Genomic DNA, 25972 nt, shown 5'->3' with positions numbered 1-25972 from the left:
TGCGGAGATCCTGACCATTGGATCAACCAGTGGCCCTCTCCGTTAAGTCTCCCAAGGCAAGGCAACCTAAAGGCCAGGTACACCCTGATATTATGAAATGTAAGCTTTTGGTACCTATAGCAATATCTCTGGGGGTTAATAAATGGCCTGGTAAGGCCTTTATTGACTCTGGTTCAGCGGCCAGCTTTATTGACTCTGAGTACGCCATTAGACTGGGTATTCCTATTTTTTCTCTTCCTACACCTATCCATGTCATGGCTATTGACGCCACTCCCCTGGTAGGTGGTATGGTGAGGTCATGTACCTCAGAGATTTCTTTAACCGTGGGGGTGTGCCACTCTGAGAAATGTTCCCTCTTAGTCCTGGAGAACTTACCAGTCGAGGTGGTACTAGGGTTGCCTTGGCTCCGATTACACAACCCCACTATTGATTGGTCCAGGGGGGAGTTGGTGAAATGGGGACCTAAGTGTGACTCGTGCTTGTCTGTGGTACAAGCTGGGGTCTCAGTAGAATCTGATATATTACCCACGGTCATTAGGGAATATTCTCATCACCTACCCCGGAGGTTCTACCACCCCATAGACCTTATGATTGCACCATAGAGTTAGTAGAAGGTGCCAGGTTTCCTAAGGGGCGTATTTATAATCTCTCTAAGCCCAAACGCAAGGCCATGGAGGATTATATTAAGGAAAGCCTCGGTAAGGGGCACATTAGACCTTCTGTCTCTCCTATGGGAGCGTGTTTTTTCTTCGTAAAGAAGGATGGTGGTCAGGCCTTGTATCGATTACCGGAAATTGAATAAGATCACTATCCAGAATAGATACTCTCTCCCATTGATTCCGGATTTATTTAACCAGGTTCTGGGGGCAACCTGGTTTTCTAAGATTGACCTGAAAGGGGCATATAATCTACTCAGGCAGGGCACTTTGAATATCAGGTTATGCCTTTTGGACTCAGCAATGCCCCAGCTGTGTTCCAAAACTTTATGAATGATATTCTTAGAGAGTTTTTAGGTAAATTTGTCATTGTCTATATTGACGACATTTTGATATTTTCTCCTGATTTAAAATCTCATGTGTCTCATGTTAGACAAATATTAGAGGTGTTGATGGAGAATCAGTTGTCCGCTAAACAAGAGAAATGTGTCTTTGGTGTACAGGAGATACTGTTTCTAGGGCATGTCCTGACCCCTCACGCCTTCAAGATGGATCCTGGTAAGGTACTAGCTATTAAGGAATGGGTAAGGCCTTCATCCTTAAAGGCCTTACAACGGTTCTTAGGTTTTGCCAATTACTACCGTCAATTTATTAAGAATTTTTCAGTAATTGCTAAACCGTTGACCGGCCTTACTAAGAAAGGGGCGGATTTGGAGAACTGGTCTGCTGAGGCCATTACTTCGTTTGAAACACTAAAAAAGGCATTCAGTAGCGCTCCCATTCTGATCCAGCCAGATCAGGAGAGACCTTTTATTGTGGAGATGGATGCGTCTGAGGACGGCGCAGGAGCAGTCCTTTCACAAGGTCCTGCTAGTCTAACTAACCTGAGACCGTGTGCATTCTTTTCCAGAAAATTTTCTTCCACCAAGAGAAACTACAACATAGGGAATCAGGAGTTGCTGGCCATTAAGTGGGCATTTGAGGAGTGGAGGCATTTTCTGGAGGGGGCAAGGCATTGTGTAACTGTTGTCACTGACCATAAGAACCTTATGTTTCTTGAATCTGCTAAGAGGTTGAATCCCCGTCAGGCTAGATAGGCACTGTTTTTTACTCATTTTGAATTCTCCATTACTTTCAGGCCTGGAAGTAAAAACGTGAAGGCTGATGCATTATCTCGGAGCTTCCATGCATTTCAGCCTACCGAGGCACCGCCTGAATCCATCCTACCAGCAAATATCTTCGTAGCAGCCTTAACCCAAGATATCTCTGCTCTCATTAAGGCTGAACAACATCTGGCACCGGCAACCACCCCAACAGATAAGTTGTTTGTCCCCATACAATTTTGTCTCCAGCTGTTGGGTGAGTGTCACGATTCTGCCTTTTGTGGACATCCTGGTTTTGAGGGCACTAGAGAGCTGGTTTCTAGATCCTATTGGTGGCCCACTCTATTTAGGGATGTCAAGTCCTACGTGTCAGCCTGTGAGGTTTGTGCTAGGTCTAAGACACCTAGGACTCGCCCTGCTGGTAACCTACGACCCCTACCCATTCCCAGTAGACCCTGGTCCCATATCTCAATGGACTTTATTACTGACCTGCCGCCGGCGGAGGGTAAGACTGTGGTTTGGGTAGTGGTCGGTAGGTTTAGCAAGATGGTTAATTTCATTCCTCTGTCTAAACTCCTGAATGCCAAGACCCTGGCGTCTAATTTTGTGAAAGAAATTGTACGGTTACATGGTATCCCGGAAAATATTGTATCTGACAGGGGTGTGCAGTTTGTGTCCAAATTTTGGAGGGCTTTCTGTCAAAGATGTCAGATTTCGTTGTCTTTTTCCTCCGCCTACCACCCTGAGAGTAATGGGCAGACTGAACGCCTTAATCAGTCTGTGGAACAATTCCTGAGGTCGTATGTTGCTGATGACCAGCAATTATGGGTTAAATACCTTCCGTTGGCTGAATTTGCTTTGAATAACCGTGTTAATTCTTCTGCTGGGGTCTCCCTTTTCTTTTGTAACCATGGTTTTCATCCCCGTTTTCATTCTGGGTCATCTGTCTCGTCCTCTAACCCTGAGGCGGATAGGCTCTCTTCTGAACTGTGCACAGTTTGGGCCCGGGATCAAATGAACCTAGAAAAGGCTCAAAGTTCTCAAAGACTCAAAGCCAATAGGAAACGTTCAAGGGGCGCAAATTTTCTGGTTGGGGATAAGGTCTGGTTATCCCCCAAGAATCTCTCTCTCAAGGTAGATTCTAAAAAAATTGCTCCTCGTTTTATTGGACCATATAAGATCATGGAGGTGATTAACCCAGTATCGTTTAGGTTGGAGCTGCCCGAGTCATTCCACATTCATAATGTGTTCCATAAATCTCTACTTAATAGATATGTTGAACCAGTAGTACCATTAAAAGCCTCGCCTCTGCCGGTTCTTGTTAATGATGCTGTCGAGTATGTGGTGTCTAAAATAGTGGATGTCAGGAAAGTGCATAATTCCTTGCAGTACCTGATTCACTGGAAGGGGTATGGACCTGAAGAGAGATCTTGGGTACCTGCCAGGGAGGTTCATGCTCCTAGACTTGTTTGAAAATTTCATTTAGAACACCCTAAAAAGGCCATCGCCTGAAGTCTTGGGTCCGGTGGCCCCTCGTAAAAGGGCGGTACTGTCACGGGGCGCCAAAGGCACACTCGGTCTCCCATCAGCCGCAGACCTACTGCTTAGCTTCGGGAGCGAGGATCTGTGTTTGGCCTCGTTCCCAGGGCGGCTTTGCTAGCTGGGAGGCTCCCTGCTCCTAGGTCTGCCTTGAGCGCCGAGCTGATCACTCGGTGGTCGATTTGTCTGTCTGTTGGTCATGTGACGCTGGCCACGTCACATGACCCTCACTCCCCACTATAAATACAGGCAGCCTGCTGGCCATAGGTTGCCTGTTAATTTTAGGTATCTGGTGATTGTTTTGTTCCTGCATACTTACCTGATCCTGTGTTCCCTGACGATTCTTTGCCTGCTCCTCCTGTACTGCGCATCTCTCCTGGTATCCTGACCCCGGCTTCCACCTGACGATTCTTTGCGGACTCCTGTTGTACTTCGTTTCTCTCCTGGTATTTGACCTCGGCTTTTCCTGACTATTCTCTGCTCATTCCTTAGTACTGCGTAGCTCTCTAGGTATTGACCCGGTCCGTTCATGTTCCGTTATTTGTCTTGTCTGTCTTCCCAGCATGTATCCTAAGTTAGGGACTGCCGTCTAGTTGTCCTCTGTCATTAGGACTTGCGAGGCAAGTAGGCAGGGCCAGGGGTGAGGGTGGAGCGCAGTGGTCACTATCCTCCCCCCCTGTGTGTAGTGTACGTTACCGTCACACTGGAGCTGGAGAGACTCCATGCGCAGGTCCAAGCTGTTGTTTCTGTATCCAGGGGGTGATCCTGCCTAAAAGCAACAGAGCCTGTACAACCAACTATGGTCACTGGAGGGCACCAGCGTTTCAAGTCTACTGCAAGTGCAAGCATCAGGAATACTGTGAGGATACCCTCATTGATCTGTGAAAAAAGGAAGAGTAATTCCACTCCCTGATCTGGGTTTTCCTGCCAAGCTGGTAGATCCAGGAGCCTGACGAGCTTCAGGAAAGTAAATTACATGGGACTAGCCCCTGCCTATTTTTGTGATTGGGCCCTACTTTAGCCATCCCCGTATTTTTAGGCCGTATAGGACTCCTCTTTCATCCAAGGTGCACCCGTTGTACGTTTTCCCTTCTTTTTCTCAGGTTGTTGGTCTATATTGCCTGAGAGGAAGGAGTGCAACATTTTAAGAAGAAGAACTCTAACGTACTAGAGCTCCTTTTGCCCCTCACCAGTGCTTCTGGGACTCTTTCAGTAAGAGCCACAAAGTGGAGATCCACTTTTTTGCAATGTTCTAAGTCTAGGACCCACCTTCAGTACTTAAATGGACCTGAACGAAGGTGAGCCTAGGATTTGCGTTTTCAGGACTCTTGTTTAGAGCCTCAGGCCCAAGGATCTACCCCACTGTTGATTTTTCAGGACTCTGGTGTATAAGAGCCAAATAGCTGGGCACAGTTTTTGGTTAGTTTAAGGATAGTTAGCACCCCTCGTTGGTGCCATCATGGACTGGGCCCCTTTGGGCAATAGCAATATGTCCCTGGTAGTTAGGATCGTTAGCCTAGGAATGTTTTTTTTTTTATAAACACTTATGCCGTTAACCTGGTCTCTCCACAGCAATCTGGTCAGTGTGAATAGTGACCTTGGACATTTGAAGCAAGACTACCAGGAGGGACCAGCACAGACCGAGGATGGCCTGGCTTTCACCAAGTTCTATAATTCCCAGGGTGCAATGACCTGATGGAGTACATCGTGACACAGCATTTCATCGGGGCCACTACCACTCCTATCCTCTAGTTGCTGGTTGAGATGATGTGCGCTGCCTATCTATATTTAGTGCTGTCAGTCTTCTGTGCTATGAGCCACTTGTGCAGGGAATGGGGGAGTGAGGGCCCACCTAGCTCAGGTGCCCTACATCAGATTCACCTGTTCTCCTGGGGTCAGTCTGAGCCTGGTCAAGTTTGACCTTCACTTCCAGTTTCAGCTTTTTCTTTTTTGTATTACCCGCAATTACAGTTTTGAAACTGTGCAATGCATGACAATTGCGATAAATAGATAGCCAGGTAGAAAGAAAGATGACATAAGTATTAGATTACATGAATACATTTACATTTCTACGTGTCTTTCCTGACTGATACTGCTGCTAACATATTCAAACCTAGTGAGCTGAATACATTAGAATGGACGCTAGATGGCGCTCAAAATCCTGCTGGAAAGAGTCTCTTGTTCTCTCCTCATATGGAGCCTGTTCTTGTCATTCACTATCATGCTCGCCACCTGAATCGTAAGGAAGTGAGAGAAAGTCGTAAGAATATAAGGGGGGGCGCCGTCATCAGTGACCCTGCACCACAGTGGCATTATATGCCAATGACATAAGTTATACACAGTGTCACTGTCCTCCAGCACAAGGTGCCCAGAGGTGGTGGATGCAGCTTTCAGTCCTGGACCTGGCATCTCAGAAAATCAGTGAACCCTGGATGTATCTCCTCATTTCAGGATTGGGACAAGTGTCAGTGACAGGGGTGAGTTATGTGCCTTTTACTTCATAAACTTGTTCTGTAGATGCTCTGTGCAACCTCCACATGTTCCTTAGTTATTTGCCATGTTTAATGTACTACTTTTCTACAGTGCGCACTTTCCATTAGTTATGTCATTTCACAGGTTTAAAACTTAACCCTTTCAATGCAGGTAAGAGATGCAGGTGTTGCAGTACCCAGCATACAAACATTTACCACTTCACAGATAACTGTTAAACATTATTATTTCTATTCTTACTATTATTTTTTATATTATTTTATGATATTAAAAGTTTATGATGGTCTTTTTTTCACTTTTTACATACACCAGATATTTTTGCAATGATTAGATTTGATTTCCCCTATCTCTTTAAATATTTTTTCATATTCCAAATAAATTTGGAGACTGCTTACTACTGCGGCCTCCATATAAGTTTATGTTGTGCAATTTATATATTATGTTTTTATGTAATATTAATATTCTAGAGTACTTTAAAATATAATCTATCTATTTACTAACAAGTTTTTGTATATTTTGTGAGCTTTTCATTTAGAAGATACATTTTTCTATATATATTACAAGTGTTATACCAGGTTGCAGTTGCTTTTATTGCCATGGTTTGATTGTTGGCAAAGCCATCTCTCTGAAGAATGTGTTTTGGGAGCCACTTGTGGGATGCAGTGACACAGTAAATGTCCTGTCAGAGAGCATCACTTTCTGATGGCTCACCCTGTAGCTGTGTCACTGTTGGGGCTTACAAATCACAACACTACTCTGGGAGATATTGAGTTTCACTCCCACTGGTTCAGTCTTTATGCACCTGTTGCTCATTCTTATCTTGTTTCAGGTTAGACCACTATGATTCCGCCTGGAGAGTGCATGTATGCCGGAAGAAAAAGAAGGAAACCCGTACAAAAACAGTTAAGCACTTACCTTTTTTTCTGTACTTTCATATTTGTATGAAGATCTGAACTTGATGAATTACTATAAATCTTACTATGTTGCTATAAATTTATGTTGCTATAAATTCTGCTGGGCAGCATAGAAGTAACACAACATGATATTTTTACATTAGGTATGAAGTTCATAGTAGATTCTGAGCCAATATAGTGATAAAACTTTTCTTAGTTTACATAAAATTATATAGAAGCAGACATTTGGAACACATATTTTTAAAAAAAAATTTAAATAATTTTGACTAATGTTATGGTCAGATATTATCATTAATGTCTATTCCTTATATTATTATGGTACAAAAATGTAACTCAGGTTAGAAGGAGCTTACAGTCAGATATATTTAACAAGAAAGTTACACCTTTTTAGTGGTTTTGTCTGATTATTAAATCATGAATCTATGCTGAAAAAAATGCAAATATTGTTTGGATATTTTTCACACCAGCACTATTTTGGTTTGGTATTAGTGATTTGGACTACATACATTACTTCAGCAAAGGAATAATAAACTAGCAGTGTCCAGAGATTCCATCAACAGGTGGGAAACGGGACTAAGCTGTAGATCCACAGACTAAACAATTGGATACTTGATGTTAAAAGGTATGCATAGTGTAGCTGTGCATTAGTATAAATACAGTATTCCAGCACATGGGTAATTAAACTATATTGTTAATGTGCAGCTATACCATTCAGAGCATGTACAAACATCTACAGAGCCTTCAAAATGTAACCTTTGAAATAAGCACAAGGATCTGAAGGGTTTTCAGTTTGAGAACAAAAATATTAAAGCATTAAATACTTTTTGTGGTGTCCATTAAGATGTGGCTCATGCCTCATGGCTCAATAAGCATCTGACATTGTAGAATGTAAGGGCCATTATCACCTACTAAAGAAATGTTTTCCAGATGTCTTTAGTCTTTAGATACTTAGGTTGTTAACTTGAATATGAATCTGCTATTTGTTAGATCTTGCTTTATATTCAACCTGGATATTCTCTATAAACGAGAAAGTTGTTTCACCATTTTAATGCAAATGGATAACAAGAATAAATATGGTATTCAACCCCCGAATGATTAGGTCTAGAGAACATGAAATAGCATGTTATTGTTATGTGGCCAAATGTATAGATATAAACAGGAATAATACAAAGATATAACTACTTTTTAGATTTTTAGCTTAGTCCTATGAATAATTAGCACAAATTAAAAACAAATAACTACTACTATATTAAAATAATTTTTTTTATATATGGACCATTTAAAGATCTCAGAAAGTACTGGCAACATCTTTTTAGAAGAATATCCATTGTAAAGGGAAGATAGGAAGTGTGGAGTCTCCGCATTTTAAGGAATCATTTTTCCATCTCTACTATTTACCACATACTTCTTAGTTTTCATGTAGATTCCATGAAAATATGTTCATCATGTATGACTTCTTGCTGTTCTGTATTCAGTCCATTTCCTCTTTTTTTCTTAAGTCTGCAGTTCTTATAAATGAACTTATACATTTTGTAATATATTAAGATTGTGTCAATCCAAGGTTAAGTATGAAATGTAATAACTGTATATTTCAGGGGGAAGAGAAGATATTGTGTCTTAAAGTTTGCCTCTGGAAATATTTGTCTGAAAATGTCCTTATTTTTCTAAATAACACTGCAGTATAAAATATGCATTATTTTTCTGCTAGTAATTTGTACTTACTACCATTAACAACATTAGTTTAGCGTCAAAGTTGACCCACAATTGCTTTAAAACTGCTTTAAAAATGAGTTACTGTATAATATCACTAAGGAAAAACGACACAAAACCATTTTACTGAAAATGATGCAGCTGATCTTGTCCCCCTTAAAAAAACTGACAGCCAAAAAGATAGTCATTTTGAATTCCCCAGATATCACATACAGTAGTAATCTAAAGAGGTTTTCCAATCTTGTAAAATGATTTTGCTAGCAATAGCAATCCCTTTTTGATTGGTGGGTGCCTAATGGAGGGACCCCACCAATTTTGAGAACAAAGGGGTTTCATCCCTGGTTTTAAGGGGGGGGGGGGGTCCTCTGCAGTGTCTGTTCAGACAACAGCACCTGAATAGAGCTGTTACAATTTCATGCACAGGAGGTGGGCAAAAGGCTCTATGTGCAGGGAAAAACTGTAAGGACTTAAACAGTATTGCAGCCCTTTCTGTTTCAGGATCAGCTAGGACCCCCAGAGGTCACAGTGATGGCACTGAGCACTTCCACCCCTTCGTTTTAGCAATCAGTGGGGCCAGCACCTGGACCCCCACTGTTCAAACCTTCTAACATATCACTATAATATATCAGAGGTTTTCTGAAATGACATTTACACTTTAAGTAGTTCCATCTTTTGGGGCTACTCTACAAAGAACACTACACAGCCTCTAACTTTCCAAACAATAGGACTAAAGCTGAAGGGGGGAAATGTTTGTTTAGATCCAGGTCTACAGGGGATGGAAATGGATCCTTATGTACTTATCTAGTGGATGAAATGTATGGAAATAAATATTTTCCTGTATATAATATATATTACAAAGAATGACTGGCTTTCTTTTACTTTAGCTCTATTTAACCCAAGAAACACAGAACTATAATATGTATGAGCAGTGTTGTTAGATCAGGTGACAAAGCCTATAGCAGAATACACTCAGTGTTAAAGGTGGTTAAAGGGGTTGTCTGAGATTTTGATGGCCTATTCTCAGCTGTTTGAAGAGTCCACAGTGCTCCGGTGAGTTCTTCCTAGGCCTGTGACGTCATGTTCATCAGACACATTGCCCAGGCGAAGCTCAGTACAAAGTACAGTTACAATCCTCCTCAAACAGCTGACCCCCGCCAGTCTAATATTGATGACCTACCTTGAGGATGGGCTTTTGACATTAAACACCCAGGAAACCCCTTTAATGACCCAGGCAATGGCCTTTCATTTATTTTAAACACTGCAGTATGACATGAGCAAGAGCATAAGTAAAAAGCATATATATATGAAAAAAAGCATTCTATATTTGAGCTTGATAATAGCGTTTTCTTTTTCTTTCTATTTTCCACCAGTATGATGGATACTTTGCATATGGCAAACTAATAGTTTGATAGGAGTAGCTTGACAAAGTGTGTAATGGTGGCAATTAGCATGTGTACCCAGCCCTGCCAGGGTTTCAAATAAATAGTGGCTATAATATTTCAGTATCTCTCCTTCTTCATCATGCTACATTCTATTCGTACAGTATGGGAATGATATATTAAACATTAAGGTGCAAACATACTGTGAAAAGCCTTTATTCTTCTACATGTTTAGTGCTGTGTTAGAATTAGCATCAGTGTCCTTTTGCTTAAAGAATGTAAGCCTTCTAGACACATGAGTGCATCCTTTATGTCTTTTGTGATTGTTTAGGATTATAGAAACAGGATTGCTTAATTCCAGAAACAGAGCCATACCATACTTGTCCAGCTGAACAAGCCTGAACTGCAATACCATACATAAACTTACCATACATACCATTGATCAAAGTTAGACTTTATTAAAAAGGTTGTCTGGCTTAGTAGCTGACAGCCCCTATGGTCCTAATGTTTATCCCCTGTAAGTTAGACTTTATTAAAGGGGTTGTCTGGCCTAGGAGGCAAGAACCCCTTTGGTCCTAACACGTTCCTCTATAAAAAGAAAAAAAAAACACTCACCTGTTCACAGGCCCATCATGCCCTATTCCTTGCTGCTTCCTGTCCCTACAGGACCAGGAATTGTCTTAGTCCCTTGACCAGGCCTCAGGGATGCCTTCTGCTTGAACAACATGTCACAGCAAGAGGTGGGTCTTTGCTTCTGCCTGTGATTAGCTGAGGTGACGGTCCAAGCCATATCCTGCGTGCCAAGCCCAGGAACAGGAAGTGGAGAGCAGCAGACTGGAGCAGTGTTGGATCAGCACCAGCGGGAGTTCGATGAGGAAGAGTACTGATTTATTTAAAACTCATTCTACCCCTGATTTGATAAAAATAATTCCCCTTGAAAACCACATTAAAATTTACTTTTGAAGAAACATGGTTACTCAATTTTATACAACACCCGGATTCGCCCCTTTGGATTAGTGATGAGCGGCAGGGGCAATATTCGAATTCGCGATATTTCGTGAATATTTGGGTGAATATTCGCCATATATTTGAGAATTCGCGAATTCATGATCTCTAGGCATTATTTTCTTGATTGCGAAAAGTTGCATAAAATTCGCCTAAAGAATTCACATAAAAATTTGCATGAACTGGTATTTTTTTTTAAAAATCGAATATTCGTGATTACGAATATATTTTGCGATTATTCTAAATATTCGCGAATTCTCGAAGTGCCGATATTCGCTATTAAAATTCGCAATTCGAATATTCGTGATCAACACTACTTTGGATTTATATGTAGTAGTAATATTGTTCAGCGCAGAAGACTTTTATCTAGCAAATTATTCTGATGATTTTCATTCAGGATTACTTGATGCCTTTTTAGCTCATGAAATAAATATGTCATCACTCACAGAAAATCTATTTAACACCATAAAGAATTTTCCAGTTATTGTGCTCATTTTGATTTTTTTTGAAGAAAGTGATTTCATGCAGTAACAAACTACAGAGCTTTGTGGAAAATGATGTAAAACTCATTTGTCTCTTTCATAATAAAGCTTCTATAACATCAATATCAAGGTTGTAAGCTCATTACGCTTGCCAGATTTACAGGAAACCCAAACCACAAAATCCTGACAGTGATAACGATTTTTCTAGCATCAATGTTAGATATTTAGATTTTACTCATGTTGTGGTTCTTATTTAAAAATGTTACTGAAAATAATAAAAAAAAAGATTTGCATACCCAAGGCTATATCATCAAACTTAGTCACAAGAGCACAAAGTTAAACTAAAAGTTTTGCTGCCAGGTAAGACCATAATGATTATTTACAGCTTGCACTATGCATTGTGTAGCAAAAAAACCTCAAATGAGTAGAAAAAAAAAAAAATGGGACAAACTACAATACGTAGCACATTCACTACTATAGTTATGATGTGCTAAGTATACAGAGAAATCTGAACAGTGCAGTGGCCCCTAAAAAGCTTATCAGCTGGAGTTGTCAGGAGTTGGATCCCCACCAATATAATATGGTGAGCTTATCCTAAAGATACATCATCAATATTAAAATCCCAAAAACCTCTTTATATTTCCAGTAGCCTTTCCTGAGCCATTGTAATTTGAACTCAGACTCCGTGCCTTAAGGCCCTTTTACACTGTTAGGTTTAGTGTTCCTTCCTGTCAATGGCCTTCTCATCCGTGAAGGAGACACCTGCATTTACATGCAGCGATCTCCTCCACAATATGAGGACGAGCAATCGCCAATGCCATCTCTCGTCCCCGTACAGAATCATTGTTTTCTGGCCTCAAAGCGTGTTTAGACAACATGATCTTCTGTTGCAAATGATTTTGGTGACCGCACAAATGATCATATAATCGCCAGCATCTTTACAACAGCAGATCATCGCTAACGAGCAATCCTACGGACACTTGTTAGCGATTATCTCGCCTTAAAAAGCGATGAACTTTGGAGCATGTGATTGGCTAGAAGTACTACTGAAGTGCCCTGGATGATTGACTGGTTATGCATCAGTTCATTTTGTTGCAAGTATAGTTAATCCTTGACCAGCATATTACAGAAGAGCATTAACCATGTGGCTGTCTTACCTGTATTGTTCTGAGGTATAGTACACAACTACTTACACTGTACTGCTCTTTACCTGTGCTGGGTAAGACTATTCCTTAAAGGGGTTATATCACTTCAGCAAGTGTCAATTATCATTTAGAGAAAGTTAATACAAGCCACTTACTAATGTATTGTTATTATCCATATTGCCTCCTTTGCTGGCTTGATTCATTTTTCCATTATATTATACACTGCTCATTTCTATGGTTACAACCACCCTGCAAACCAGCAGCGGTGGCCATGCTTGCACACTATAGGGACTATGGGAGCTCACATAGGCTGGTGCTTTTTTCTATAGAGTGCAATCATGGCCAGTTCTGCTGGATTGCAGGGTGGTCATAACCATGGAAATTAGCAGTACACAATGTGATGGAAAAATGAATCCAGCCAGTAAAGGAAGCAATATGGAAAGTCACAATATATTAGTAAGTGGCTTGTATTAACTTTCTCTATATAATAAATTTGCTGAAGTAAGAAAACCCCTTTAAGACACCAGGTAAGGGTGGCTTCATGTAATTTTTTGGTACAGTGAGTCAGATATATCAATCTCACTGTGCCTGGAATGGGTCTGATTTGTGTCAGAATTTGTGGTGCATACTTATCGTGCGCCAAATATATGAAGTGTATGTGCGACAATTTTCTTTCATTTACGACATTCAGAAGAATAGATGAAAATAGGATGCAGCAGCAACACGACTAAGGTAAGTAAATCTTCTCTGGTTTATATATAAAATAATTTATTTCCAAGGTACTAAGGTAATGTGTTTCAAGGACACAGTGGTCCCTTCAGCAGACCAAAACAAACTTTATGGCCTAGACGTAAGTAACTGAAATTTAGAGGAATGTTTTTGGTGGTAAAACAAAAAAAAGGGGGAAGAGGTGTAAATACATAGGTAAGCATTCTATAAAAAAAAAACTAAATATAAATAAAAGGATAATTATTGAATAATAAATGATAATACAATGGAGGCTGTAGTCCATTGCTTTATTATTTATTATTCAATACATATATATATATATATATATATATATATATATATATAGAGTGCCTTGCAAAAGTATTCACCCCCCTTGACTTTTTTCGTGTTTTGTTACATTACAGCCTTAAAGAGGACCTTTCACTAGAATAAAACATCTAAACTAACTATACAGACATGGAGAGCGGCGCCCAGGGATCTCCCTGCACTTACTGTTATACCTGGGCGCCGCTCCGTTCGCCCGGTCTAGCCTCCGGTATCTCCATAGTTAGGCTCCACCCAGGGGAACCTGCCGGGGTCTCCTTCTTCCATGCTGTAGCGCTGGCCAATCGCAGCGCTCAGCTCATAGCCTGAGAGAAAAAAAAGCCTCTCAGGCTATGAGCTGAGCGCTGCGATTGGCCAGCACTACAGCATGGGAGAAAGAGACGCCGGCAGGTTCCACTGGGTGGAGCCTAACTATGAAGATACCAGAGGCTATACCGGGCGAACGGAGCGGCGCCCAGGTATAACTGTAAGTGCAGGGGGATCCCTGGGCGCCGCTCTACATGTCTGTATAGTTAGTTTAGATGTTTTATTCTAGTGAAAGGTCCTCTTTAAGTTCTATGTTTTGTTAATCTGAATTTTATGTGATGGATCAGAACACAATAGTCTAAGTTGGTGAAGTGAAATGAGAAAAATATATAAAAAAAACAGTTTTTGTTCAGAAATAGAAAACTGAAAATTGGCATGTGCGTATGTATTCACCCCCTTTGTTAGGAACCCCATAAAAAGCTCTGGTGCAACCAATGGGCAAAAATCCCAGTGGTAAGATGTGGCAAGCTCATAGAGACTTATCCAAAGCGCCTTGGAGCTGTGATTGCTGCAAAAGGTGGCTTTACAAAGTATCGAATTTGGGAGGGGGGGGTGAATAGTTATGCACATTGACTGTTTCTGTTATTTTGTCCTATTTGTTGTTTGCTTCACAATAAACAAAAAAAAGATCTTCAAAGTTGTGGGCATGTTCTGTAAATTAAATGATGCAAATCCTCAAACAATCCATGTTAATTCCAGGTTGTGAGGCACCAAAATACTAAAAAAGTCAAGGGGGGTGAATACTTTTGCAAGGCACTGTACACTCACCTAAAGAATTATTAGGAACACCTGTTCTATTTCTCATTAATGCAATTATCTAGTCAACCAATCACATGGTAGTTGCTTCAATGCATTTAGGGGGGTGGTCCTGGTCAAGACAATCTCCTGAACTCCAAACTGAATGTCAGAATGGGAAAGAAAGGTGATTTAAGCAATTTTGAGCGTGGCATGGTTGTTGGTGCCAGACGGGCCGGTCTGAGTATTTCACAATCTGCTCAGTTACTGGGATTTTCACGCACAACCATTTCTAGGGTTTACAAAGAATGGTGTGAAAAGGGAAAAACATCCAGTATGTGGCAGTCCTGTGGGCAAAAATGCCTTGTGGATGCTAGAGGTCAGAGGAGAATGGGCCGACTGATTCAAGCTGATAGAAGAGCAACGTTGACTGAAATAACCACTCGTTACAACCGAGGTATGCAGCAAAGCATTTGTGAAGCCACAACACGCACAACCTTGAGGCGGATGGGCTACAACAGCAGAAGACCAAACCGGGTACCACTCATCTCCACTACAAATAGGAAAAAGAGGCTACAATTTGCACGAGCTCACCAAAATTGGACTGTTGAAGACTGGAAAAATGTTGCCTGGTCTGATGAGTCTCGATTTCTGTTGAGACATTTAAATGGTAGAGTCCGAATTTGGCGTAAACAGATTGAGAACATGTATCCATCCTCTGATGGCTACTTCCAGCAGGATAATGCACCATGTCACAAAGCTCGAATCATTTCAAATTGGTTTCTTGAACATGACAATGAGTTCACTGTACTAAAATGGCCCCCACAGTCACCAGATCTCAACCCAATAGAGCATCTTTGGGATGTGGTGGAACTGGAGCTTCGTGCCCTGGATGTGCATCCCTCAAATCTCCATCAACTGCAAGATGCTATCCTATCAATATGGGCCAACATTTCTAAAGAATGCTATCAGCACCTTGTTGAATCAATGCCACGTAGAATTAAGGCAGTTCTGAAGGCAAAAGGGGGTCCAACACCGTATTAGTATGGTGTTCCTAATAATTCTTTAGGTGAGTGTATATATATTAATTAGGGTTTTTGCTAGTATGCTTACTAGAGATGAGTGAATCTAATCCCACGACGTGAAATTCAATCAGAATTTCAGGATAAATTTGATTCGCCTAAAAGCCGAATTTCCTCGTACTTCGTATCAGAGAATCGATTTAACCTGAAATAGTATAAAAAACAAAAAAATTCGAACTTACCTCCTCCATTTGCTCATAACGGGCCGCCAGCCTCCATCTTGCTTGAAGATCTTGGCCGAAATCCCATGCGGGGCGAGATTACATCATCACGCCGGCCGGCGTGATGATGTCATACGTCACCACGGCAGCCGGGCGTGATGACATAATCTCGTGTCATTGCACCCGCTACTTACAAAAAAAATGCGCTTCGTGACAAAGTAATTAGTCACAAATTGTGTCAAATTCGGCAAATCAGCCGAATCAATACCTATGTATTTAGATATTCCTGCGCCTTTTTTTGTTTTACTGCCAAAAATTTTCTTTTAAGGCTTCATGTACATGACCGTATGTGTTTTGCAGTCTGCAAATTGCATATCTGCAAAAAAAAAGGGGTGACATCCGTATGCCATCCGTTTTTTTTGCGGATCCATTGTAACAATGCCTAAAACGGACAAGAATAGGACATGTTCTATTTATTTTGTGGGGCTACTGAACGGACATACTGATGCGGACAGCACATGGTGTGCTGTCCGCATTTTTTGCAGATCCATTACTTATCTGTACGTCTTAAAGTTGTATTGGTCTGACGAAGGGGATGGTTCGGCCCCAAAACGCGTTACTTTTGCATCTTGGGAATAAATTATTTTATATCTAAACCAGTGAAGATTTACTTCCCTTGGTAGCGCTGCTGCTGCATCCTGTTTTCTTCTTTTCCTCTGAAAGTTAATCTGGTGCCACGTGTCATTCGGATGGAGCAATCCTGGCTGCGCCTTGGTCTTTAGCATTACACATCTAGTGGCTTCTACACCCCCCATCGCAACTTCCGAAGGTAAGAAGCTTTTCTGGCTATGGTGGTCCTCCCTTGGAAGTGCTCTCCTTTTCTTTTCATTTATGACATGCTAGACACAAGTTTTTTCTACATGACTTATGCGCCAAATTCTTGTATGTGGCTACATTTTGCCTTATTTTGGTACAGTCTTAGGCCATCTGAACACAGGTGCGGGAGAACGCACATAAGATCTGCATAAATTTCTGTGCTGATTTATGTGTGTTTCTGCAGCATATCCACGGCAAAATCTGCCTAAGGCCTCTTTCACGCAACCTATTTTCTTTTTCCATTTACAGGCCGTTTTTTGCGTTCCATATACGTAACCATTCATTTCAATGGTACCGCCAAAAAAACAGAATGTACTCCATATGCATTCCGTTTCCGTATTTCCGTTTTTCCGTTCCATTGAAAGATAGAACATGTCCTATTATTGCCCGCAAATCATATTCCGTGGCTCCATTTAAGTCAATGGGTCCGCAAAAAAAACGGAACACATACGGAAATGCATCTGTATGTCTTTTGTATCTGCTCCGTTTTTGCTGAACCATCTATTGAAATTTTTTTTGCCCAGCCCAATTTTTTCTATGTAATTACTGTATACTGTATAGGCCATACGGAAAAATTGAACGGAAAAACGGAACAGAAACGGAAACACAACAGAAATAAAAAACGGATTCATGAAAAACGGACCGCAAAACACTGAAAAAGCCATTTGGTCATGTGAAAGAGGCCTAAGGCTCCATTCACACGTCCGTGGTGTGTTGCGGACCCGTAAAATTGCGGATCCGCAACACACCCGCCCGGCACCCCTAAAGAAATGCCTATTCTTGTCAACAGCTGTGGACAAGAATAGGACATGTTCTATCTTTTGCGGAGCTGCGGACCCGAAGATCGGGGCCGTGCTCTGCAAATGCGGATGGGGACAGCACACTGTGTGCTGTCCGCATCCATTCTTTCCCCATAGAGAATGAATGGGTCCGCACCCGTTCCGCAAAATTGCGGAACGGATGCGGACCCATTTGCGGACGTGTGAATGGAGCCTAACAGGAGTTTTTGGTGCGGATTTGATGTGGTTTTGCCGCAGATCTCACCCTTCAATTGAAAAGGGTGAACTCTGCAGCTAAAACTGCAAACATAATTGACATGCTATTGATTTTGAGGTTCAGGACAGGTGAATTTTTGGACTGAAAAAATCTGCAAAGTGTACATGAGATTTTTGTTACTGCTGGTACTGTTTTTCCCCACGTAAGTCTGCACAGAAAAAGCTAATGTATTCCGCAATGTGTGCAGGTGGCCTTAGTTTTTGTGCATGCTTTGGACAAAGTATAGTATAAATTCCTACAGCAACAAAAGGGAATTTTTGTGGCACATTGTTACATCTTCTCTTCACCACTTTTATAAACATCACAGATTTCACAATATTCAGGCATAAAAAAAAATCTTAATATCTGCCCTGGTGTGCGTTCCCTGAAGTAGTCTCCCTCCTCAGGACTTCCTTATTTTTCTTTAGTGTTCCTCTATTTTTTAGCATTTTGGATTGATGTTGATGAGGATTCTGATTCAGGTACTAATGGTCTCATGTTACAATATTTTTAAGTTACAATAGTCAAATTAACTTTGACATTTAACGATAACAATAAGACATTTAATGCAGATGAATTCATTTACCATATTTATTGCGGTTTAACGTTGTTATTGAAGATATGGCCTGGGGCCAAACATTATATTTATGAAGCCACTGGCATTAGAGTCACTCTCACTTGACTCCTTTATCCACCACTTTTCTGTTTAAACCTCTATGCACCCTGATAATGAATATAGTGCTTGCTACAATAAGGGAGGGACAGACAAACATCACCCAGCTTTGGAAAGTAGAATTAGTTTTTAACTCAAAAAAACATGAACAAATGGACTAAATATAGCATTAAAGCATATTCATTGTCATCATTATTGCTGTGATTGCAGCCCAACTGCTGTTCTTTTGTCCTGTACTCAAATTATGCTGTGAATATGCGATAGAAGACCTGCGGTCGGGCTGGAAATCCCAGCATCATAGATTACTTTGATTCAGTGAATTCGGCTCACAGTTGTGCCAGGAAATATGTCCATAACACGGACCATATTTACCGAACCGCAGCTATGTGACTGCAGCCTTAGGGCTCATGCACACTACCGTTGGATGTTTATCCGCAAATACAGATACCGACCGTGTGCATTTTGTATTTTGCAGAATGGAACGGCCAGGCCCTAATAGAACAGTCCTATCCTTGTGTGTAATGCGGACAATAATAGGACATGTTCTATTTATTTGTGGAACGGCCATGCGGACATACGGACACGGAACGCACACTGAGTAATTTCCATTTCTTTTGTGCCCCGTTGAAGTGAATACAGGCCACAAAAAAAATAGAACTGACATGGAAAAAAATATGTTTGTGTACATGAGCCCTTAAGCCTCACTGTTGCCTCCATGAAGATGTCCATGAATGATCCGTGTGTGTTCTGTGTGCCCATTTTTTGCTGTCCGAGTGTCATCCGGACACTGAAGCTGAAAAATAATTTTAAAAGCATCTCTTCTTAATGATACAAGAAACAGCGATGGGACCGTCTTTTTCCTGGACCTATAGACTTTAATGGGCGGGATGGATGTGAACACGGACAACATAGAGCATGCTTCCATGCTAAAACTACAGACCCATGGACTGTGCTAAAACACAGATGTGGGAATACACACATTAAAGGGGTTGTCCGGGCTTTTAATATTGATGACCTATCCTCAGGACAACCCCTTTAAATTGAATGGGTACGTGTGCTTTCCGTGGAGAACAGATACAGCACACATTTGTGGTCATGTGATTGTCTATGTGTATATTTATGTTGTTTGGTTCCTTTCCTGTAGACTGCGGGATCATATAATATTCAGACTATGTAAGCTGTACATTTATTGATACACCAAATTATTGACATGCTTTTAGGCCCCTTTCACACGAGCGAGTATTCCACGCGGGTGCAATGCATGATGCGAACGCATTGCGCCCGCACGGAATCTGGACCCATTCATTTTAATGGGGCTGTGTACATGTGCGTTGGTTTTCACGCATCACTTGTGCTGTGCGTGAAAATAGCGTGCTGTTCTATATTCTGCGATTTTCACGCAACGCTGGCCCCATAGAAGTGAATGGAGCTGTGTGAAAATCGCATCCGCAAGCAAGTGCGGATGCGATGCGTTTTTCACAGAGGGTTGCTTGGAAATGTTGTTTGTATACCTTCAGTTTTTTATCACGCGCGTGCAAAACTCATTAAATCGTATTGTACCTGTGTGGTAAAAACTGAATAACTGAACGCGATCGCAGACAAAACTGAATGACTTTGTTTGCGAAATCACACGTTTTTTCACTGAACGCATTCGCAACGCATCCAGACCTAACCACACACGCTCGTCTGCAAGGAACCTTAGATTTCTATATAGCAGCCTTTCTCCCAAAACTTCACTAGGTCCCAATACCTGTTTCTGCCTCTTTTATCGCTTCTACTTTTTACCCCTGCATTTTGGCCAATTCCAAAATTTCAAAACTATTGTCATGCAGCTTTCAGGAATGAATGGGTTAATTCTGTATGTTTGAAAGGGTTTGTGAGTCAACTGTGCCTGTAGCCCAGCAAAGTCGTCATTTAATAGTGAAGGTTTTATCTCCCTGGCTGTCTTGGTTCTCACTAGGAACAGGTGCACCATGAAGTGAACGTGGGCTGCAGTTTTAAGAGCTCTCTTTACTGCTGCTGGAGTTACACACACTGCTGTGGAAAATAATACCATAGTAAAAGCGTCTCGCATTTTGCCAACATGTTTATTTAACTTTCTTTAAATGGGCACTGAAACTTAAATGCACTAAGGCAAGCTCCATTTCGCTGAGGAAGAACAATCCACTGACATCTGAGATACTGCCTAGGAATGACAACTATAGCTAGGTTAGTCTGCACTGTCTATAGGCTTAAAGCTAGAGCAATCCCGCATTTCTTTTAGTGGCAAAATGAGTGGCGCAGTCTAGGACTGTGATGACTTCTGTAACAGACATTAACACAATCTTAGTTACTGTAGCAGGCAGGCACAAATGGTGATGGCACTGTCATGATCCGGTCAGATTACAGTCGTGTTGTGGTCAAGAACCGCACAGCCAATTAGCCTACAGCTGCCTTTCATTTTATAATGAAGACCGCACTATATATTCGGTCTTCATTCTTAATGGCCATGTGGCAACTTCAATAGCGCGCGGCCATTAACAATGCAGACTAGAGATGAATTCTCTCAAAATTTCTCAAAAATTAAATTTGGCCAGTTCGCCAAATTTTTCAAAAAAATGTGGTTCGATCCGAATTTATTTGTGGCAAATCGCGTTAAAAAACGGCTATTTGCTGGCTACAGAGAGCCTTTATAGTGGTGTAGAACACTGTATCGTGCAGTAACACACATAGGGAGTCTTCTGTGGTAGTGAAACAATACTGTGAGTCAGTATGACATGCAGATGACAGGAGTCGCTCTTAGAATCACTGCACACTTCACTTGGGCAGTTACGGGGCCAAAACTGACCAAATAACTCAAGTGTGAACTAAGCTTTACAGTTCAATGTTAGCATCAAGAAGAAGCGCACTTCTTTTACACCATCAGCAGCTGATTCCACATAGATGTCTACATAACCTGTTCTATTAAACGCTTATACAAGTAGAGCCCCCTCGTCAGAGTGGAGAGGGTGTCAGCAGTAAATTTGTGTTGACGTCGCTGATTATTTTGCCCTTCCTCTGATCCATCAGAACAATAACCCCCAAAAAGCGGATCCTGTATATGGAGCATCCGCCTGCACTCCTTCACCATTTTGTCAGTAATTGATCAGTATTGCTAAAGCCAAAAAAAATCAGGAGTGGATCCAAAACAGAGATGACACGTGAATGGAATATTTGCATGTCTTCTGTGTTTTGTACCCACTCCTGCTTTTGGCTATCAAATCTTAAGCCAATTCTGATGCAAAATAGGGGCCATGTCAGGCAGGCCTTACAGCTGTTACGTAGACAGGATCCATTGCGCGTATCTTTTTTCCTTCCTTCTGACAGATCAGAAGAAGGGTCAAATAAATGATGATGTCAGCCAGGCTGAAAGGCAAAATAGTGGCCCACTCATGAAGTGGGGAGGGTGGGAACAACATGAGAAGTCCACAGAGTGGCCCTATGACATAGTGGTGAGGTGGAAGCAGCATGAGGAGACCACAGAGTGGCCGAATGACAGAGTCTGGAGGTGGCAGCAGCATCAGAAGGAGGCCACAGAGTGGCACAATGACAGAGTGTGGAGGTGGCGGCAGCAGCATCAGGAGGAGGCCACAGGGTAGCACAATGACAGTGTGGATGTGGCAGCAGCATGAGGAGGCCACAGAGTGGCAAGATGACTGAGTGTGGAGGTGGCATCAACAGCATCAGGAGGGTGCCAGAGGGTGGCACAATGACAGTGTGGAGGTGGCAGCAGCATCAGGAGACCACAAAGTGGCAAGGTAACATAGTGTGGAGGTGGCAGCAGCATCAGGAGACCACAGAGTGACCTGGCGACAGAGTGGTGAGGTGGGTGGCAATACCAGTACCAGCTGAAGATGGTGGGTGAAAGAAGGAACACTTGGCATCACATATGTGGCATCAAGCAGGTGGCAGCATCAGAATAGTAGCTGAGGCAGGTAGCCAGAAGAAACCGGTCTCTTTCAAGTGTCGGTGTGGCACCATGGATGATCTATTTTGATTCATCAGGCATTGGTGGGTCGAAATCCTGGCTGATCCACGCCTGATTCATCTTGACAAAGGTCAGTCTCTCCACATTTCGGGTGGCCAGGCGAGTTCTTCTTGGAGTAACTATGGCCCCTGCTGCACTAAATACCCGCTCTGATGCCACACTACTGGCCGGGTAGGACAGTTTTTCCAGGACAAACTGTACCACAAATCCAGTTTGGCTGCCCAGTAGTCCAGTGGATCTTCAATGTGGGATGGCAGGGTTCTGTCCAAGTATGCCACCACCTGCTGGTTCAGGTCCTGCTCTAGTTCTAGCTGCTTCTGCTGGTGAGTAGTTTCTTCACTAGGCAGGTGAAGAAAGCTGCTCATCAGAGACTCTAGACTCAAGTCCTTGCTGATGGAGCTGGAACTGCTCCTATCCCCCATCCTGCCACAGAAGCCATAGTAGAGGAACGTGAGTACAGAGGGCCCCCCCATCAGACCTGCAAGAGGATGGACGATGGCGCAGATAGGCAGCGGCCAACTGACTACATAGGATGTCTCTATAGTAGTTCAGTTTGTCCTCCCCCTCAGCGGGTGTGTAAAGGGCCCCATTTTGGACCGGTAGCGAGGGTCCAACAAGGTGGAGAGCCAGAAGTCATCCCTCTGCCAAATGGTGACAATTCGGCTGTCATTACGCAAGCAAGTCAGCATGTATCTGGCCATTTGTACAAGTGATTCGGAGGGACTCCCTGCCTCTATCTCCACTGCATACTGCCACTGTGTGTCTGGGTCCTCTGCCTTGTATTCCTCATCACCCTGTAGCTCCTCTGGCTGCTCCTGCTCCTCTTCTCCTGTCACCTGTGTAGAAAAACCACCCATTTCACTACACATTGCTTGTGCTCCAATGTCCTACTCCTCCTTCTCCAGTTCAGCCCCCACAGGGCTCATGTGGCCGTGAGATCTAGGCCACTGACAAATAACGTGGCCTCCTCAAAGGGCCTGAGCAAACGGCAGGTGTCACGGCTGAGCTGCCACTGGCTGGCATCGAAGTTACACAGGGGAGTACTCCTGTCCGCTTAGATCACCAAGAAATCATTCATGGCCTTTCTCTTTTCGTATAGTCGGTCCAACATATGGAGGTTGGAATTCCAACGGGTGGAAACGTCGCATATCAGCCTATGTTGGGGGATGTCGTTCTGCCGTAAAGGACATATATTGCCCCTGACCATCGTTACAGCTCCACACGTCGGCGCTGCCGTGCACTTTGGCAGACACCAACAGGCTCAAGGACTGGTACTGCCTTTTTGGCAAAGAAATGACGGCTTGGGACTTTCCATCTCGGCTCGGCACAAGCCATCAGTTCTCTGAAAGATGCGGAGTCCACCACTTGGAAAGGGATGGACTGCAGCACCAGCAATTTGGCCAGGAGCACATTCAGCTTCTGCGCCATTGGATAAATGCAGGCATACTGTTGTCTCTTGGCAATCGCTTCGGTGATCGATTGCTGACGGAGTGATTGACAAGGAGTAGGAGGAGGAGCAGAAGCATCAGGATAAGTAGATTATGTGAAGGACAGACAGCTCTCTTCAGCTGAAGTGGTGGAGCCTCGACTGCCTGAAATCGGGTGCGTGCCACTGGGTGATGCAGCAGTTGCTGCGGCAGGCTGGACCACCACATTGGAGCCATGGTTCTCCCAGACCATTTTATGGTAACGCTGCATATGTTGATGCAGGGCAATGGTGCCAACATTGGCACCCTGGCCATGCTTAACCTTCTGCCCACAGATTCTACAAATGGCCATGTTCACCTCCTGCGGCGGCTTAACAAGAAACTGCCACACCGCCGAGTAGGTGATTTTACCCCCAACACTCCTCACTAACTGGCTGCTACCGCCGCTGCTTCTGTGAACCCCTGCACCACTACTTTCTGGGCAGGTAGGTTCCTGCGAAGTGGGTGGTTTACCCCGGGCACGTTTGGCTCCCGACCTACCATTGCTGCCACCCTGCTGACTCCCAGCCGCGCTAGTGACTTGGTGCAAGCTGCCACCCTTTTCTCCCGATGATGATGAAGCCCCTAATTCACCCGGCTCCAAAGTACGATCAGCTACATCATCATCATCGAGCACTGTCTGCACGTCACTGATGTCCTCCTAAACGGTCTCTGGGTCAGGAGCCTGACCGCAACACCAGCTCCCACTCCACTCTTCTCATCACTGCTTGCCTGCCTACCGGAGGAAGTGACCAATGTCTCCTCCACATCTTGGCTGGCCAGTAGCTGCTGACTGTCCTCTAGTAGCTCGTCTTCACTGTATAGTGGAGCTGAGCACTTCATGTAATACTTCTCTGGCTGAGGGAACAGAAAAGCACAGAGGAAGGTTGAGGACAGGTGAGGGCACAGGGCCTAGTCCCAGGCCATGCCAACTAAGGATTGTGTCTGACGAACCCACTGACTCTTGGCTGGGGGTGTCTGATGTCACTTGGGACGAAGTGGATGACCGAGTCAACCATTCAAGAACCGCTGGGTTGCTGGTCAAGACACGACTGCTAGATGACACCGGGAGCTCAGGTCTCTTGCTGCAACTCCTGTTGCCACGCCCTCTTACTCTGCTGGGACCTGTGCTTGCGCCAGAAACATTTAGGCCTCTGCCCACTCCCATGTGCAGGGCCTGACACTTCTTTGTCTGATATACTGTTAGATCAAATAAATAAATAAAAAGGAAATTAAAACACCCCAAAAAAGTCAGCAATTTTCTCTTTCCACTAATACACGCCAAAAAGGGCCTTAGAACATATAACTGCACCTCTGAACGGCAAATAGGCCCTTATTTTTTCCACTAATACACACCACAAAAGGCTTTAGAACATATAACTGCAACGCTGAACTGCGAATATATATTTTTTGCCACTAATAGATGCCAAAAAGGGCTGTAATTTTCTCACTTCACCACACAACTGCAAATACTTGTTTGTGCCACTAATACATACAAAAAAGTGCTTTAAAACATATAACTGCAGCACTAAACGGCAAATAAAATATATTTTTTTGCAACTAATACACGCGAAAAAGGGCTGCAATTTTCTCACTTCACCACACAATGGCAAATACTTTTTTTGTGCCACTAATGCACGCAAAAAAGTGCTTTAGAACATATAACTGCAGTGCTGAACGGCAAATAAAATATATTTTTTTGCCACTAATACACGCCAAAAAGGGCTTTAGAACATATAACTGCACCGCTGAACGGCAAATAGGCCCTTATTTGTTTCCACTAATACACGCCACAAAAGGCTTTAGAACATATAACTACACCGCTGAACGGCAAATAATATATATTTTTTTGCAACTAATACACGCCAAAAAGGGCTGTAATTTTCTCACCTCACCACGGCAAAAACTTTTTTCTGTGCCACTAATACACGCCAAAATGGGCTTTAGAACCTATAACTGCTATAACTGCACCGCTGAACGGCAAATATATATATTTTTGCCACTAATACACACAAAAAAGGGCATTAGAACATAGAACTGCACCACTGAACAACAAATAATGTATTTTTTTTGCCACTAATACAGACCAAAAAGGGCTGTAATTTTCTCACTTCACCACACAATGGCTAATAAGCCCTTTTTCCCCATTAATACAA

At 42.7% G+C, this 25972-nt stretch overlaps 1 protein-coding gene across 1 annotated transcript in view; it reads left to right on the top strand.

Moving 5' to 3' along the window:
• The first annotated feature begins 5566 nt into the window (after positions 1-5566).
• The window catches only part of AHRR (aryl-hydrocarbon receptor repressor), a 462245-nt gene continuing 441839 nt past the window's right edge, over positions 5567-25972 (top strand). The window contains exons 1-2 of the mRNA XM_040432935.1: positions 5567-5775; positions 6618-6690. Of these exons, the coding sequence (XP_040288869.1) occupies positions 6629-6690 (62 nt within the window). The 5' untranslated portion in view covers positions 5567-5775; positions 6618-6628. The remainder of the gene's footprint in view (positions 5776-6617; positions 6691-25972) is intronic.

The sequence above is a fragment of the Bufo bufo genome, chromosome 5, assembly GCF_905171765.1.
Source record: "Bufo bufo chromosome 5, aBufBuf1.1, whole genome shotgun sequence".
NCBI lineage: Eukaryota > Metazoa > Chordata > Amphibia > Anura > Bufonidae > Bufo > Bufo bufo.
Note: the sequence above shows the minus strand (reverse complement) of the source record. Positions and strands in the feature narration are given on the sequence as shown.